This window comes from Leptopilina heterotoma, unplaced genomic scaffold (genome assembly GCF_015476425.1).
Source record: "Leptopilina heterotoma isolate Lh14 unplaced genomic scaffold, ASM1547642v1 Lhet_8, whole genome shotgun sequence".
Lineage (NCBI taxonomy): Eukaryota > Metazoa > Arthropoda > Insecta > Hymenoptera > Figitidae > Leptopilina > Leptopilina heterotoma.
Genome location: NW_025111180.1, coordinates 1,245,806 through 1,264,504, shown reverse-complemented (window position 1 = coordinate 1,264,504; position 18,699 = coordinate 1,245,806). Strand labels below are relative to the sequence as shown.

Genomic DNA, 18,699 nt, shown 5'->3' with positions numbered 1-18,699 from the left:
ATTTCTATAGTTGTTTTTTTTATAAATGTCTTCTGAGTAGCCAGTGAGTTAAATTAAATTTACAGAGGCAAATATCTTTTAAAAAGATTTAAATTTTATTTTTTATTGCTTTGTTGAAAAACTGTGTAACAAGTAAAATATCTTCGACAAAAATAATAGTATTGCATTATACTCTTTCTTTTTGTTACCGCTGTTTTTTTTTTTTGTTTTCTTAGTTTGTAGTTTTTTTTTGTTAATTACTATTTTTGTATAAAATGGGCTATGAGCTCGTAAATGTATGAATAAATTAATAAAAATAAACAACATTTTTGTCAAAATCAAGAAAGCTAATGATTCAACAACATTACCTGGACAGTTAAAAAGTGACCTATCGTTCGAAAAATCAATTTTCAGTTTTTTTGTAATTCTAATAAAAGAACCGCGTATCTATAGGTTTATCACCTTTTTGCAGAGTTTATGGAATATTTACTGCAATGTTTGCAGGCTGCGCATTCATCTACTAAAAACTATTATTTACCACTTTTTTACGTTCTGCTATTATTTAGGTACTTTTTTTAGATTTCAGTCACTAAAAGCTACTATTTCTGTTTTTTAAAATTTAAACTACCTTAAATTCGATAATACTAAAAATCAAAAAACTTTTCGTAAAAATTATAATCAAATTCTTTAAAACCATTGAATTATTTTCAAAAAAATATTCGAAATTCAACTATTTTCAATATCTAGTATTTTCATAAAATTTCGCAAAACAATTGAATTATTTTTAAAAAAATTCATCCAAAATTTAATTATTTTCCTAAATAATAAAATTTTTATACAATTTTTCACAATAATTGAATTACTTTCACTAATAATAACATTTTTCATAGACATTTAATTATTTAAAAAATTTTTTAATAAAATTCTAAGCAAGAATTCAATTATTTTCATAAATATTAAAATTCATCGAAGAATTTCAATTATTTTTAATACTATTTTAAATTAATTAATAGAAAAATTCAACTATTTTCAAAAATAAAATTTTCCACAAGAATTCAATGATTTAAAATACAATTTTCATAATATTTATTATATTTCGAAAAAAAATTTGTTATTTAAAACAATGTTTATAAAATACTTATGAAGAATTCAATTATATTCAAAAATAATAATTTTTCACAGAAATTCAATTCTTTTTAAACATTTTATTAAAATTTTTCGCAATAATTCAATTATTTTCATAAATAATAAAATTCATAGCAGGACTTCAATTATTTTTAAAAATAATAAATTTCTCCTTCGAAATTCTATTATTTTAATAAATTGTAATATTTGCATAAAATTAGTTACGTTGCAGGAATTTAATTTATTAGAAGGATAAGAAAAAAGTAAATATGTTTGATGAAAATTAGAAAAAAGTCAGGAAAATAAAAAATATGGAATGGAATTTTTATCAGTTTTGTGAAGTGTCTAAAACGATGTTTTTTGTTCGTTAAGTTTAATTTTTCGATATCTACTTTTTGCTATTTTTAAAAACATTAATTATCGAGTGCGAAGTCTGTGTTTGGTATATTTAAATGCAAACTTTAAACATTTATTTTCACTAAAATTTTTGCATTTAAATATTTCAAACATTGCTAGTAAATATTTAATACATTTTTAGAAAATGTTAATAAAAGAAGAATAAGGGTTTAGTAAAGTCAACATTTATGTATATAATATAAAAAAGTAAAATTTAATGTATACATTAAAGGCATTGGTCTACATAAAGTTTATAGTACACTTTAATTTGTATAAAATTTGTATTACTTTACATTTTATAATATAAACAACGTAAATATATCTCTTCTTCCAACTTTTTGCATCACTTGATAAAAAAAATAAATCATTTAATAATTTTTACCTATTTATAAAGAAATAATGTAGTAGACATCAAGTGAGCAGGATATAAATTTAAAAACACAAATTTCTTATCAAAAGTTTATTTTGTCCGTCTGCTCAATATTCATTAAAAACTTTAGAATAATTACTGTATAAAGTAAACCAATTCAGTCGTATTTTCGTGAATTTCCATAAAAGTCATCATTTTTAATTGTATACGACAGTTCAAACATTAAAGTCGTAATGAGTGTTCCTACAACCGGTTTGTTGTATATTTGTTGTAATTCGAATCCCTTATTCAGACATAATTCTCTTCCGCCCTCAGTGTACTCGGAAGCGACGATATTTGCACAACTGTAACCTTGTTTAATGGAAAATTGAACAGCGGCATTTAAAAGATACGTGGCAATACCTTTTCTTCTATACTTTTTGTGAACACAAAGTCGCTTAATCCAGGCACCTTTTTCGATATTGCGACTCTTGGTTAATCCAATGGTACCAACGATTCTCTTCGCTTGTGAAGAGACATCGATATTTGACGTTCGAAACTGATGTTCAGACATTATTGTATAATGCACATCTTTTGGATTTCGAGTCATTATAAACGGCTCATAGGCTTCGGCAATCCAAAAGCAGGAAAATGCATTCGACATGTACAATCTATTGAAAATTTTAATATTAAATAGACGTCAGAAACGAATACTTCAAATTAATTTCATTTTGAAAATTAGAAGTAAAAATAGAAATTCGTCAGAAGTAACAAATAAATTACTGAATTCATTTTAAATCAGGAAGGCTAAACATTGATATTGAAATTCATTTTCGCCTTCAAAATATTTTTTTATAAAGAATTTTAGGCACATATTTTCTTATTTTGCTGAATTTTTTTTTTCAAAGTTACAAAGATTTTAAGTTTGAAAGTCGTAAACTTCACTTCTGGAAAATTTAGAGAGAAAAATGTTTAAAGTATTGTAACTTTTGAAGTAATTGAATTTACTCAAAAACCCCACGTCTTTTTGCTCAAAAATCTTTTTAGTAATTGTGTTCATAGGGAAGAATATTTTACATAAGAATAAATTGAAATTAAATGAAATATTTTGAATATTCCAACAGATTTCTCTGATTTACTATTGGCCGCTTAAAATATGTGGACTTTTTGCAATTATTTTTCACAAGTTGGTAACGAGTATTCCAGTTTTCCCGACAACGCTGTGTATCAGTAATTTGCAATTACATTCAGGGTGTAATTTTTTTTCTTAGAGAACCAAAAATAAACAATTAATTACCTCGATATATTATCAATTTCCTGATAAACTTCCATAACTTTTGTAGTGTGCGCAATAAATGATGCTAAATACGTGAAGAAAATAACGGCCGGAATTGCAGTGAAACAAATTAAAAATGGTAAACCAAAGAAAATGAATAAAACTGCAGCAACAAGAATCATCATTTGAAAAGTAAATTCCTTGACAACATTTCCTAAAAATGCTGCATTCATCGATGACATTACGCCCTCCTTTATTATATGGCGACAATTTAATTCATCGCCGGGCTTATAACTTCTTATTACAATTATGTGACTCATTTTTGAAGAAAAAAAATACTGTGCATAATAAATAATACTGTTCTCAATATTTGCTTGTTTTTTTTCAATTTTCTCTATTACTATCAATTGACATCAACATATGATCCAAGATCATTGTTTTGCTTAACTTTATTTTGTCTTCTGCCAGTTGCCACGCTGAAATATTTTTGTGTGTTTAAGGGTGAGTTCACAATGCATGTAAGGCTACGGCCATATTGTAGACTCAACCTAAGGCTGGAGTCCCATGGTAGCGTTTTGCGTTGCGTTTTGTAACTAGGCCATGAGTGCAAATAGAGCAAACATATATCTGTATCTCTCTCACACTCATGGCCTGGTTACAAAACGTAACGCAAAACGCTATCATGGGACTCCAGCCTAAGACTAAGAGTGCTATTGTGAACTCAACCATAGGGTGATATCACAAGTGCAAGAGAGATAGTGCTATCTGACTATCTCTCTTGCACTCATGAGATTTTTGCGTAGCTATTGTAGAATGACATTAAATGTCATACTCTCTTGATTGTTGTTTCCCTTCTCATAATTTATTTCATGCCTTCTTCAAAAGTTTCACATTTCAGAGGTTTCACTTTGTTTCTGTTATAATTTTAATAATAATAATAGTTAATTTTTAAGAAAAATTGTGAATTAATTTTGTTATGAAATTAATAAAAATTGTTCTATAATTTATATATATTTAATAACAGGTAATAAAATATTTAATTTTTATTTAATTGTTTAAGAAATTTGTTTTCAAAGTTTGTTGACATATGTACTACGTGGACTGACACCAATATTTGTTTTTATTTGCTAAGTGTCAATGAATGATGTATATAGGTATATACTGATGATATACTATGATGATATTATAATCACTTTTTCACATGCGAGAGTGACTTTAATTTCAATTTTTCTAACATTTCCTATAATTTATAAATTTTAAAAGAAATAACGTAACCTATATGAAACAAATATTCATTGTATATTTGCAGAATATAATCTTCTCTTTGAAATATTGTTGATATTCAAGTAAAAAAAATTTTTCTTTGAAGAATTTGAGAGAACATGGAATATTAATTCAATGTTCTCTCAATAAAATGAGAATTAAAATAGCTATACTATTTTTTCACTATAATAAAAAAAATAATAATAAAATTAAAATTAATAATAAAATTTCCACAAACAAAATATTTTTTCCATTTGTCAATATGTATTATTAAATGTTATTTTTTTTATAAGAAAAAATAGATTTTGTTTATTTTATTGTCATGTTCTATGTAGGATTAAAAAAATTAATTTTTAGAAATTTCATGTTAATTTTTTCTCTATTAATTTAAAATTTTACTTATTCAGATTTAGAGAATCAATTTTGCAATATTATCTTTGCAAGAATAATTTATTTTATTTTTCAGTTTTGTGTTAATGAGTAAATTTTTTTAATCTTAAAAATAACATTTTTGAAAAGTAATTGTTATCATTTTTATCACTTATAATTTTCAATTTGAATTAATTTAATATTGTTGCACAGTATTTTAGTGAATTTTTGTAAACAATTGAATTCTATGGAAGAATTTTATTGTTTACGAAAACAATTGAATTGTTAAAATTGTAGGTGTTGAAAATAATTGAAATCTTATAAGGAATTTTATTACAATTTTTAAAAATAATAATTAATTAGTTAATAAATGATTTTTATACAATTTTACGCCTTTTTCAGGACATAAATTTTTACCACTGTAAAAATGTTCTGCTGTTTCGCCTTATGTAAGGTAGTACTTATTCTAGTATTTTTCCCACTCGTACTCTTATATTGGAAAAGAGTTTTCGCCAAGAAAAAATCGGAGAATCCTCATTCGGGTCCAGTCATTGGTGTTTTTCATCCTTATTGTAACTCTGGAGGAGGTGGCGAAAGAGTTTTGTGGGCTGCGGTAAAAATCATCCAAAATAAGTAAGAAAAAAAAATCAGAATTCAGAATTAATTCACTACGATTTAATTAATATTAACTATTTAATTATAAAACAAAATTTTAAATTTTAAAATTCATTCTCTTTGAAACAGGCATCCAAATGCACACATAGCTATTTATACTGGAGATTTAGACGTGGATCCCGAACAAATATTACGGAAAGTAGAAAAAAGTTTTGAAATTAAATTAGAACCTGGAATTGAATTTATCTATCTACATAGAAGAAGATGGGTTGAAGCTGAAACATATCCTTACTTCACACTTTTAGGACAAAGTTTAGGATCAATGTGGCTTGGATTGGAAGCTTTAAATGCCTTACAGCCAGGTATGAAATATTCACAATAATATTATCGGATTATTGATTGAAAAGATTAATAGATCATTTGAAAGTAAATTAAAAATACTAAATTCTATCTCCTGTATTTTTAAGAATACCAAACCTTTTAGGTTTTTGTAGTAAAAAAGACAAGCTTTCGATTAACAGGATAAATATTAAAAAGAATCGTGCCCGAAGGTCTCAAAAAATTAAATAAACTTTTAATTTAACAATTTTTTTCTAATATTTAAAAAAACCTTTTTAACCTTAAACTATTATTAAAGAGCACAAAAAACCCTATCAGAATTGAGTTTGACCTTCCAATTTGGTAAAATAGAAAAAAAGTAATGAGCTTTTGAATTTCAGAAATAGTTAAAGAATTCAATTAAATTTCAGATATTTATATTGATACGATGGGTTATGCATTTACATATCCAATTTTTAAGTATCTCGGTGGTTGCATTGTTGGTTCTTATACTCACTATCCAACAATCTCCACGGACATGTTGAGGCATATTTACCGCAGAGCAGTTTCTCACAATAACAGACGCGCCATTGCAAGAAATCCGTTTTTGTCAGCAGGAAAGATGATTTATTATAAACTATTTGCATTGGTAAATATATTTCTTTATTTAACAGTACTGAGTGATTTTTATAAAATTCTTGGCAAGAATTAAATTATTTTTCTAAATATTTAAATTCTTTCATAAATAATAAAATTCGTTGCAGGAAATGAATTTATTATCAGGATAAGTAAGAAGTAAATATTTTTGGTGAAAATTAGGAAAAAAAAGTATAGAGTAGAATATTTGTCAGTTTTGTTAAGTGACGAAAACGAGTTTTTTTGGTCGTCAAGTTTAATTTTTCGATAGCTACTTTTTTTTTAGTTTGAAAGCAACTTTTTGCTACTATTTTAAAATTAATTATCGAGTGCAAAGTCTGGTTCTCGAGAAATTAACATTTTCAATATTTACAGTTGTATGGATTTGTTGGAAGAAGAGCCGACAGTATAATGGTAAATTCCTCCTGGACTGAGGGTCATATCAATTCAATTTGGAAGTGTCCGTTAAAAACGCATCGCGTTTATCCTCCGTGTGACGTGGAGCATTTAACAAAATTGCCATTGCAAGACGACGATAAGAAGGATTACATTCGTATTATTTCACTAGGACAATTTAGACCGGAGAAGGATCATCCTCTTATGTTAAGAACTATGTATGAATTAAGATCTATTGTCAGTGAAGATGTTTGGGAAAAGGTTAGTGAAAAAATATTTCTATTTCGCTGAAACGATTGATTTCTAAGAATTGTCTAATTTCTTTTAGATCCGATTAATATTTATCGGCTCCTGTCGAAATTCCGAAGATGAAACTCGCGTGAAAGATATGCAAGATTTATCAAAGCACTTAGCCCTGGAAGATAGTGTAGAATTCAAATTGAACATTCCTTATTCTGAATTGATTTTAGAATTGCAGAAAGGAATGATTGGCCTCCATGCCATGTGGAACGAACATTTTGGAATTAGTGTCGTCGAATGTATGGCTGCTGGTCTTATTATGATTGCTCACGGCTCAGGCGGTCCAAAGTTCGTAAATTTACAAAATTATTTTCTCCAAAAAAATAGCATTTTTTTTAACAGTTAATACTTTCAGGGCCGATATCATAGAGACACAAATCACCAGCCAAACCGGTTTCCTAGCATCCCAGCCAGAAGAATATGCAAAAATTATATCAGACGTTATCAACATGCATCCAACAGAAAGAGACGCCATCAGACAAGCAGCAAGGTAGTAATTTTACTTTTTCAACTTTTTTTAAAACTCCAACCGCATAAATTATTAAATAATAATTAAATAATTAAATAATTTTCTAAATGATTCAAAATAATAAATAAATAAGTACTTCTAAATAATTTTTCAGAGCCTCTGTCAGTCGTTTCTCCACCGAAAATTTTGAAAAAGATTTTCTACGAGCAGTGGAACCATTTTTTAGACCAAAACAAGAGTAGAGTGATATTTCGAAATTAAATTCTATACAAGTATTGTATAGATTATTAAATATGTTTTTTATTGTGAGAGTAAAATTTTATTCAATGAGAGCTGAAGACAATATATTTTTCAAGACTTTTACTAAAGTTTGCCTGTAATAGTGTTTTTTTTTATTTTTGAGAATAATGTATGCAAATGGTTTACAAAATATTGTGAAAGAAAAAAATTTGTATATATTTGTGTGCGAGTGTGTGTAGCTTCAAAAATGGTCAGTGTGTACATTTACTGGTAAATGTGCATAATTTCTATATTCTCATATAAATTTGTGTACAGCATCTACATGTAATTTAAAATTCTGTGCACTTTAACCGGTAAATAAACAGATTTACCAAATTGTTGTTGTCAGAGTTGCAATTTTATGAAAATTATGAGTAAATAATAGTTATATTTATAAGCAGGATAAGAAAAGTAAATATTTTTGATGAAAATTAAGAAAAAGTCAGGAAAAGAAAATATAGAATGGAATTGTCGGTAAGTTTTGTGAACTTTTTTTAGTTTGGAAGCTACTTTTTTAAAATTAATTATTGGGTGCGAAGTCCAAAAAATAAATGACCGAAATCACATTTATTTTGAAATTTGATTTTTGTTTCGAACTTCGAGAAGAAATTTTTTTGGCAAACTTATTTGAAAAGGTTCATCAACTTACAAACACGATTTTTTGTTTGTTATTCATTAACTTTATTTTAAAAATTCATTCACTAGGCCAACACCATTACATTCTAAAATATAGGAATCATCATTTTTATCATCACTTTTAAATACATTAAAACGCAAGCCTTTGTCTCCTAACATAATTTCGGCTATCTTCATGGCAGTCTCCGTATGGCATGTTAATTCTCTTTTGCCTATGTTTATTCTTGAAGTTCCTTTCGCAAGGGCCATCAGAATAATTATCTGTTTAGATGAAAACAATAAGTTTATGAATGTAAATGGATTTTTATATATTTTATAAAAAAAACTACAACAAAAGAAAATCTTTCCTCTAAATAGTATACCTGATCTTGGGAATGTTCATCAACACACGAGTTTGATAAAATTGGTTTCAAAATCTGATTCGCAGCTTCTGTTCCAGGACAAGTTTGTTCCTTCTTTGATCCAAGTCCTGAACCACCAAAAATACAACCCGTACTGGTCGTGCAAACAATACTGAAAATTGCACAAAATTTAGATTTAGTGAAAATTCTCACAAATTTTGAATTCTTACGAGGAAAATGTGTTTTTATTACTTTATTCCGGATCCATGACCAACGGCAGCTTCTCTATCCTCTTTGTACACTAGAATATCAGTGGGTGGAACAGTAATATCACGTTTCGATAATCCTTGTGTCATAACTACTTTAGCATTATTAGCCATTTTGTGACCTTCCTGAAATTAAAAGAAATTTCTTTGAGTAATTTTAACGAAGAAGCAGTTTCCTGCTTGCAACCTTTTATTTTTATAAAAGGTTGCAATTACCTTCATTTTTTCGAATTCGCAACTATTTCTCTCTAACTACTTTAATACATTCTAGAAAACATACGTTTAGAGGAACAACTCCCGCGACATAAGACCAACCAGTGATCTTAACAGGATATCCTGCATCTGTTAACGTAATGGCATTTAGATTTTTCACAGGTTTTATTTTTAAATGAAACTCTCCACCTCCTGCTGGATAATATCCCCTTGAAGTATAAATTTATACTTATTATTTATAAAATAAATCCTCACTCTTTAACTAACAAAAAACTTTTAGCTTCAGTTTTAGCTAAAACTTCACTTTAGTTTTAGTGAGTTCAATTTACCTTTTTATCACAGAGAAGTCGAAATCAGCTCCAAATTTGTTAAGAATTGGTTTAAAAACCTCTGTGAGATATTCAATGTGGGGTCCCATGGGAACATTTGTCCCGCCTTTTAAAATTAAGTTTATTGGGCTGGAGGAAGGAGCAAAAAGGGCACAAGGAAGTGCCACTTGTGCCAGTAGACAGATGCAACCTGCTGTTTTTGTGTCTGCAATGTATTCCTTTAGTCTCCCCTGCAAGGGGCCCGGACGAAACTGTAACCGTGTTGAACCAATATGAGCTCCAGTCACATTCGCGTTACACAATTCCTTCACGAGTTCGACTCCTAAATGTTACATAAACAATTTTCAGAATCCGTCAATATTGATATTGAAATATCTTAGGGTCTTAGGTAATATGAATACGTATATACATTTTAAAATTAACCTTTTAAATGTTGAGCAGCCAGACCAGGTTTTGGACGACCTGCACGAATGCCATCAATTTCAATTGGAATTGAATACAGTGCACTCAAACTGAGAGCTATTCTCAATACCTGGCCTCCCTAAATGAATAAAAAAATTGCCTTTTGTAGTTAAAATTTTTATTTTTTTTTATAAATTTCTAGAAATTTCCGATTTTTAATGAAATTCCCCGACTTCCCTGATTTGAACTCAAAAATAAAGTCTATTTAGAAATTGAGAAATGAAGCAAAATGTCAGTGGTGTCCCTCAAAATTCAGGTAATGAAGATTTGATAATGGATTGTGATTTATAATCTGATTTTATTCTCATCATTCAGAAATAAAAATTGCCAGTGAAATCTTTCAAAAATATCAGTGGTGTCACTCAATGTTCTTATGTTTTCTTGCTCATCGAAAGTTTATAATTTATAGCAAAACTCATTAGAAATATTTTTTAAGTCATGTTTAAACATTAATTTTTACAAAATATTTCCACTATTTAAAGTATAAGAAGAATTTATTTGAGAAAAGAATAAACGTAAACAGAAAATTTCTTATAACTTCTGCCTGTCGTTTAATAAAAATTAAAATTTTCTTCCATCCACTCGACAACTATTATTTTTGTCCATCATAAATTCTAGTCAATTATAAAATTTAAATTCCAACATCGAAAAATCAAAGTTAGCAGGATCAAAAATGACATTTTAATTTTAATCACCAATATTATTTTCAAATGTTGCCGCGCTATTTTTGCCGATATAATTGACATTTCGGAAAGATTTTTTCCCCATTTTCTCTTTTATTTATTTTTTAAAGTGAGTAAATGGTAAAATTAATATACTTATAATTATCTCTTGAACAATTATTAAAGGCAACCGGCTATCTTACTATAATAAAAATTAAAATTATATGAATACATTTACAAGTTTGTAAATCAGAGTTCGTTTTAACATTATCTCGACAGTAAATAATATAAAATAACTTACTCCTTCCCCTAAACTACCATCAATGCGTAATAAACTAGACATTATTTATTATTAAGAAATCTATGTAAACAATATCAACAAATTTCAATACAAAAAAGCTGAGGTTACAGTCATGAAGTACATAGGACTAAGAAGTGTCATTTTCGATAAAAAAAAGGTGTAGTTTCAAACTGAACAGATTCTGCACGGTAGATGCATAAACTCGTTAGTCAGGTGTGACATGCGCAATATTTAAAAAAAACACAATTTACTGGAAAATTGTAAAAAAAAAAAAATTATTATAATTTGTAAAGGATGACTAGATTGAGTATTATAAATTGATAACAGTATTAAATGATATGAAATAATAAATAAAATATGAATTCAAAGTTAACCTGCAAAATAACCTAATTTTGTGATATTCATTCATTAATTATAAGAAAATGAAATCATTAATTTAAATAAATACTTACGAAATGTAGTCCTTGCGACGATCTATTAGATTTTCTTTATACTTTTCTTCTTATTTCTTGGTAAACAAGAATAACATTAGAAAATAAAATTCCAATTTTGAAAAATTCTGCGATTTTTGAATGTTAATATTTTCTTTACAGGAAGAGTTAGTTAAGACAAAAATTGAATAAAAAAATAAACAAAGGACATTTAATTTATTCATATTTCATTTAATTTATTCTAATGTTTTCATTTTGTACAGTATCAGAAAACATGATAGAATTAAACCTTGAAAATAAATTCTATCGTGTGAATTACTATTTCTAATAAATAAACAGATTTTATAGAACACTGAGAGTAATTCGAATATGATGATAATTTTATATAAATAACAGTGCCTTCCTCATTTCGTCCAACTGACTTTAGGAATGTCAAAGTGCTCAGTTAAACCATCCAAATGACGATTAAATTCTTCGACTCTTTGCTTGTGAGTTAAAGATGCCTTTTGCTTTATTCTCTCAGTTTGCTGAAAAAAAAAAATTTACAAGCAAAAAGATAATCACGCACAATAAAAAGAAGAATTTAAAAATAAATTAAATTTATTTGTTAAAAAAGCAATTTACCATTTTTTCTTGCATTTTTTTAAACGCCATTTCGGCCTTCGTATGTTTTGGAACCGTAACATTTTCTTCCAGTCTTTCGTCTTCTATTATTTTTGTAACCTCCACGAGTTTCTTCTTCTGCTTCTCCTTCTTCTTTTTTCTAAAAATAAAATACATAATTATTTCACACATTACCTATAAATTATTTTGTTTAAGAGTTAATTGCAATTAATAATTAATAGAATTCGAAAAAAAGTAATTTCCCAATTATTGTAAAGTTATTAACCCTTTAAGGACCAAATATACAAAATTTTGGCCTATAGTTTTTTATTTTTTAAAAATCGTATTTACCCTATGCTAGTGGTGGATAAAACAGTTGTACATTCTAAGCGTGTACTTTAAAATAGAAAAATCAAAAATAGCGATTTTAGGAACATTTAAGAATTTTTACAAATTGAATTTTAAGTCTGACCTCAGATTAATATAATTCAGAAATAAAACCCTCGGGTAACAAGTTTTAAACACATTTAATTAACTTTTAAAACACTTTTTCGCCGCCTATGTAATATTAAATAAGACATAAAAATATTTTTTTGTTAAATTTACCTGAACATAATTCGATCGTATATTTTTACCAACTCGCTTATACTTCTTCACAGGATTACGTCTCAAGGGAACTGAACCAAGACGTAACGTTTCATATACCCTTAATAAAGTATTTAAAAAATTAATTAGTTTTAAATAAATATCAATTTAGATAAATAATTAAATTTTTTGAAAACAAAATATATTTCTGTCGACACTGAGCATCAGAAACTTTTTTAAGGGCATTTGAACCTTGATGACGTTACAGATTGTGCAAAGCATGTGTGACGTCATCAAGGTTCAAATGCCCTTAAGTTTGAAAAAGTGCCCTGAAAAATAATTTATGTAGGTAAACAAAATAAATGAAATTAATTAAACAGAAAGCTAATAGCATTCTGAGACGTATCAGGGTGTCTACTAAATTTTATTCTTCAAATTCTCGGTCATTTCCCGATTTACAATTTAGCATCACATGGAAATTAATAATAATTTTCCCGAAAAGTAACAAATTTTGTAAAAGTTGGATAGAGATTCATAATTATAATTTATTTCCCGGTTTTCCTGAAGACAAATTAAATTATTATTCGTTTATGGAGATGCGTAGAAACTTTTATTTTACAGATTTCAAACAATTTAAAGTTGCATTTAGATAAAAATTACAATTTTCTGACAGTACACTGAAAGAAATTCTTATTGAAATTTCATACGACCCACGATGTACATGAAGTTACAACAGACCATCGTATGAATTTTACATTTCGATTATAAAATTACCGTCTGCCATGAAATTTCAACAGAAAACCATATACTGAACATAACCTTAAAATATATTTTATTCACTTTTTTTTTGCATGTTTATAATATTTATATAAATATTTTTTAAATAATTATTAGAATGTGTTTAAGTTATAAAAATGAATACTTTTTTTATAATAAAATTAATGATATATACGTTTAAAATAGAATAATATATTTTTCTGAAATAAAATTTTTAAGTGTAATAAAATTAAACTAATATGTAGAACTTTCAATACTCCCGGTAAATTTACACATCCTACCATGTGAAATTTCACCAGGTTTTTATTAAAAATTCACACGTTGCTCGATTGTAACTTTATGTACAGCGTTGCTCCTGTGAAAATTAAACATTTCTGGTAAAATTAATGAAAGTTGGTAAATTTGAATGGACTATCTAATTAAAATTCTTTTAATCTAGTGATATTCATACGACATTCGAATGAAAATTTTACACATTCACATGAAAATTCAGAAAGGATTTTTTACAGTGTAAGAAACGATTTAGGTAACATAACCTAAAATTGAACGAATTAAACTTTTAAAAATAACTAATTTAAATTAACTAAAATTTGTGAAACTGAAAATTTACCATCATTATTAAAAAAAAAGTTTGAAGTTAACAAGAGAAATGGTCCTCGAAGGGTTGAGTTGAGAGTAAAAAAGTTGTAAAATGATATAATGAAATACGTACTTTTTACTAATATTTTCTGTTCCTTTCAATTTCAGAGATCCTCTTGAAACATTCTCATAGGGATCTTCCTCTGGAGTAGACATTTTACACTTTTATTTAATTGATAAATATATAAATATTTTAATTTTAATACATTGTGATCCAAACAACACGATCGTGACGCGTCTGAGACGCATAAACAAAAATTATGACCATAAACTAAAAATTATGGAAGCCGACAACTCTGTTTCGGGAGCAGTGGCGATAAAGGCCAATGCACAAAACCTCGTAGAACGTGAGCAGGGTTGGGGACGTAAACTACCTAAGGTAATCAACGGTTAAATTAAATTAAATCTTGGTAATTTACAAGCAAATGCTCTTAATATATAATTATGCTCAGCATTAATTTAAACAAATAATTTATTTTTATTGATTGTATTTAATTATTTGATTTATTTTGTATTCAATAATAAACTTTCATAACTATTAATAATTCTATTATTTTGAGAAATTATGAATATAAAAATAATCTTATCTTATCGTCATGTATTCTTTATAAAAAGTTGAAAATAATATTGCACTATAAACTTTTTATATCCTATTTCCTAAGGGATTTACAAGTATTTTTTTAATTTTAAATATAATGGAAAATAGAGTCTTAAAAAGCAATTAAGAATATATAGTTCAATATGAATATTTTAAATTCTCGTAAATGCTCAACAAAAAGACAAAGCACATTCAGGTTGAGAATAATTTAATTTAGGAATCAATGAAGGGTCAGGAAAATAAAAAATAAAATTCTTGTGACAGCATATTAAATTAAAAAAATGACTCTTTCGAATTTTTTTTGACATTTTTTGTATCTTTAAGGCGCAAAATTTCCCGAAAATATTCTCAAAATTTTAATTCTAAAAAAATAATTTAATGTTTCAATTATAATACAGTAGTAGGTACAAAAATATAATATAAAGTACAAAAGAGTATAATATGGAAAGTACAAATATTGTTGCAGTCAATGCAAGAAATCGATAACGAAAAAGCATTTTGTTTAACATTTTAGTCCAATTGAAAGAAAAAAATATATAAACTCTGAGTTGCGAGATTTTTGAAATTTTACATAATCTTTCATCGTTGATTAATAATCACTCCTTTTTATAGCGTTAATATAATTTAGTAAATACAGTTGATAATTTTCGAAGATCACTCATTGAAAGAAATTTTAAAACTTCTCCTAAATCAAAAACTGAGATTTGATTATTATAATTTCTTTTAATGTAATTTAACAAACAATTCATAGACATGTCAATTAAATCAATTTTTCGCTTTGCTTGCTCAATGCGCAACGTTAAAAATTTCGCATACGCAGGAAATTTGTCGTACGACAATTCAATGGTATTTAATAACTTCTCATTTCTCATATAGTTCGCAATTTTGTCAGTAGACTTTACTAGAATATCGTAGAAAGTCACATTTAAGTCATCGATAACTTTGGTTTTTTGCAAAATTATTATCTGTTGTCGACATTCATTTTGAAATTCTTTAATAATTAATATATCTTCCCTTGAATGGAGACGATCAACTAGTTTCTGGGAACCAGATGGTAGCAATTCCAGACGTGCAATTATCAATTTAAAAAGTTCAGTTTTTTTAGAAACAAAAACATTATCGTTTAGTGATAGTGCCATGATGAACAGTTGACTGTCGTTCTCTATTTGATTAATTACAAAAAAACAACTCCAATTCTTTTTCAAGGAAAAATATTCTATTCGTAGAAATTTAAGATTGTAGTATTCGATAAAAATGTCAATCATACTTGAATTGTTATTAAAATTTAATTGTAAATTCAGAACAACTTCAAGTATATTTCCCGTTAAATAATTCAGCAGGCATCTCACAATTTCAAGACGAAATTCACCCTTTTTGTCCTCTTTAATCTCACTGATCGAAATTTGGTCGTTTTTGTCAGAAATTGGAGAAATTCTTAAATTGGAGGCATTGATTAATAATCTATGAATATGGTATTTGTTTTCATGTTTGAGCACAATGACACCTAATAAAAACTCTGTTATTTTAAAAATATTTTCAAACATTGAAGGTGTAATTGATTCTTTTTTATAATCCCTTAGAATATTCTCCAGTAATGAATAATTTTTCTGATCTTTAATGGGATTCGCACCAGAGGCTAAGAGTAATTTAATCATATTTAAATGTCCCATAGTTACTGCAAAATCCAATGGAACGAAGTGTCCTGTTGTTTCTGAATTAACATTCGCACCGTATTTCAGAAGAATTTCCACCAAACGCGTATGTTCGAATGTGGCTGCAACATGAAGAGGAGTTAATTTGTCATTAAAACAACTCTCGACCGAACAACCTGCTTCTAGGAGAGTTTTCAGCATTTCCTCGTTTCCATTTTCCACGGCAATGTAGACTGCAAACTGTCCCAATTCTCGAGGTAGAGGATTTACATTTACTTTGTTCAGGATTTCTTCTACACTTTCAATTTGATTAGCACGCACAGCGGAATGAAGTTCAGTTTCCTTGGACGTTAAAACAGCATCAATTTTGGAATTACAGGTTAATACGTACCTCCAAAGTTTCAATTTGTCATTTAAAAATGATAAATCAAGTAAAGAATCTTCAACATAATCTTGTTTAATACCGAAATCTAATAAAAATTTCAAAATATCTATATGTTTATCATGTGTACATAAATTGATGAGATCTTCTTTTATCTTTAATCCACTTTCAAGCAAATATTTCAAAATGTCCAACTGTCGATGGACTACTGCGACACCTAAGGGTGTTTCACAACTATAATGTTCAACATCAAGCTTGTCGAATCCATTCGACATGAATAATTTAACCATTTCTAATTTTCCCTTTTCAATCGCAACTTTAAGAGCTGCCTTTCTTTCATCTACATCCATCTTGGCCAGAAATTCAGCCACTTCAACGTTAACATCATTGACATTATCATCAGCACCTTTTTTCATGAGCAAATCAAGAATCTTTAGGAGAACTTTTGCTACTTCGTCAAACAAGAATACTTTGTTTTCTTCATTTTCTTTTGACTTAATATCTTCATTCCTCAAAGTACTTAAGTATTCTAGTAGTCTATTGTAACGAACAAATTCATCCTCATCTTTGTCACTATCATCATCACTAGAATAATCTTCCTCCGAGTCATAATCGTCAGTATCATCATTGTCGATATAATTTTCCCACTGCATTTCGTATGTTTTTCACTCACCGATAAAAAATTACAATACGTAATAAAAACAAATAGTGAACAAAAAAATTGTTGAATTACAATTTCGATGAAAAGAATATTCTTCCGCCGATTCAGTTTTCTGGAACAAATAAAAAAACAAAAATATTTGAATATTTTCTCTTGAATTAAGGAGGTGTCCTGCTTCTGATGTTTAAAAAATGGACTTTTTGAATTTTTGAAATTTAACATCGAGTAACAATAAGTTTCAACCAAATTTCACCAATTTTTAATTTTTATACTTTTTCATATTATAGAAAAAAGAAAAAAGAAACTAAGATTTCACGAATTTTTTCGGCTTTGAAGATAACGAATGTTATTTCAGTAATTTTTAACTAATTTTTAGTTAAATTTCACTGATATCAAGTAGAATTTCACTGATTCAGATTTAGAGGGAACACTTAGCGGTATATAAAATGTTTCAGAATTCAGGGCAAGACGATTTCAATTCAAAAGTGTGTGCAAAAACAATTTTTTTCAAAAGTTTCCAATGCAAGATAATTACGAATTTCCACAATACAAAATTGTTTCACAATCATAATTTTATTTGACTGCATATGCACATTACGTAGAATTTTAATTCATTGAAATTTTTATTGGACAGTGTCATTTGAGCCATTGTCTATATTATTTTTAATAAAAATTGTTATTTAGTACAATATTTATTTGTCCGAATGATATTATGCTAGAAATTTAATTTAAGAGAATTTTTTATTTGACTGAATTGCCATAGATAACATTTTTATATTGAATATATTTAGGCAAGTTATTAATTATTATCAATTATGTCGTGTTTGGAAGAAAGGTACCTAAAAAGCAAATCATTTTAAAGTTATGTTTGTATTGCTTCTTAATTAAAAGTTTCTATTTAACTTAACAAAACTAAAATAATTTTTCCACGACACCCGCTCTGGAACTACAACTTTCGAGGTTAAAAAAAGATGTCGATTTCAAAACTTAGCTATTTATAGCAGTTCATTATGCGTATTTATATTGACCGCATATTTATTATCGTGCTTATGATTTATTAATTTAGGTAAAAAGACAAAATAAATCTCTGTTTACATTCGGTACTATTCGAATTTTTGCGTAAATAGAAGAATGTCTGCTCTGAATATTGAAATATAATTTTCTTGCACAATCTTTTTAGTTAACAATATTACACTTCTTTTCTAAATGGGAATAATTTTTAACAATACATACCAAATTGTTTTGCAAGTGTCGACTTTCCAAAATAAATAATAACCCTCAAAATATACTACAAAGAATATCCGTCTGTATAGACTTTTAAACGTAAGGGTGCACTCCCATGGAATTCAAGGATTTCAAGGTGCGTTTATACGACTGTTAGAAAAAAAATT

General features: G+C 27.4%; 5 protein-coding genes across 6 annotated transcripts; 1 reads left to right on the top strand and 4 right to left on the bottom strand.

Annotated features, from left to right (window-relative positions):
- Window positions 1-1,693: 1,693 nt before the first annotated feature.
- On the bottom strand, window positions 1,694-3,613 carry LOC122511035 (N-acetyltransferase family 8 member 3-like). The gene is made up of 2 exons (XM_043626035.1): window positions 3,147-3,613; window positions 1,694-2,520 (listed from the first exon to the last, which is right to left on the bottom strand). The coding sequence occupies exons 1-2, from the start codon at window positions 3,443-3,445 to the stop codon at window positions 2,028-2,030; spliced, it is 792 nt and encodes a 263-aa protein (XP_043481970.1). The 5' UTR covers window positions 3,446-3,613; the 3' UTR covers window positions 1,694-2,027.
- Window positions 3,614-4,010: 397 nt separating this feature from the next.
- LOC122511021 (GDP-Man:Man(3)GlcNAc(2)-PP-Dol alpha-1,2-mannosyltransferase) lies at window positions 4,011-8,106 on the top strand. The gene is made up of 8 exons (XM_043626017.1): window positions 4,011-4,149; window positions 5,160-5,390; window positions 5,502-5,734; window positions 6,122-6,339; window positions 6,702-6,983; window positions 7,051-7,310; window positions 7,378-7,512; window positions 7,646-8,106. Exons 2-8 carry the CDS (start codon window positions 5,185-5,187, stop codon window positions 7,731-7,733), a joined length of 1,422 nt encoding a protein of 473 aa, XP_043481952.1. The 5' UTR covers window positions 4,011-4,149; window positions 5,160-5,184; the 3' UTR covers window positions 7,734-8,106.
- Window positions 8,107-8,298: 192 nt separating this feature from the next.
- Window positions 8,299-11,230, bottom strand: LOC122511030 (RNA 3'-terminal phosphate cyclase). The gene is made up of 7 exons (XM_043626024.1): window positions 10,981-11,230; window positions 9,979-10,096; window positions 9,556-9,877; window positions 9,294-9,435; window positions 9,000-9,139; window positions 8,769-8,919; window positions 8,299-8,667 (listed from the first exon to the last, which is right to left on the bottom strand). Exons 1-7 carry the CDS (start codon window positions 11,020-11,022, stop codon window positions 8,452-8,454), a joined length of 1,131 nt encoding a protein of 376 aa, XP_043481959.1. The 5' UTR covers window positions 11,023-11,230; the 3' UTR covers window positions 8,299-8,451.
- A 391-nt stretch (window positions 11,231-11,621) lies between these two features.
- On the bottom strand, window positions 11,622-14,286 carry LOC122511041 (protein FAM32A-like). 2 transcript variants are annotated; one of them, XM_043626048.1, is made up of 4 exons: window positions 14,089-14,286; window positions 12,621-12,720; window positions 12,036-12,174; window positions 11,622-11,938 (listed from the first exon to the last, which is right to left on the bottom strand). In XM_043626048.1, exons 1-3 carry the CDS (start codon window positions 14,169-14,171, stop codon window positions 12,055-12,057), a joined length of 303 nt encoding a protein of 100 aa, XP_043481983.1. In that variant the 5' UTR covers window positions 14,172-14,286; the 3' UTR covers window positions 11,622-11,938; window positions 12,036-12,054. The 2 variants fall into 2 exon arrangements, with proteins under 2 accessions (XP_043481983.1, XP_043481982.1); XM_043626047.1 differs by lacking the exon at window positions 12,621-12,720 and having other exon boundaries at window positions 14,089-14,284.
- Window positions 14,287-14,973: 687 nt separating this feature from the next.
- On the bottom strand, window positions 14,974-18,619 carry LOC122511010 (putative ankyrin repeat protein RF_0381). The gene is made up of 2 exons (XM_043626000.1): window positions 18,542-18,619; window positions 14,974-17,420 (listed from the first exon to the last, which is right to left on the bottom strand). The coding sequence occupies exon 2, from the start codon at window positions 17,298-17,300 to the stop codon at window positions 15,228-15,230; it is 2,073 nt and encodes a 690-aa protein (XP_043481935.1). The 5' UTR covers window positions 17,301-17,420; window positions 18,542-18,619; the 3' UTR covers window positions 14,974-15,227.
- Window positions 18,620-18,699: the final 80 nt, after the last annotated feature.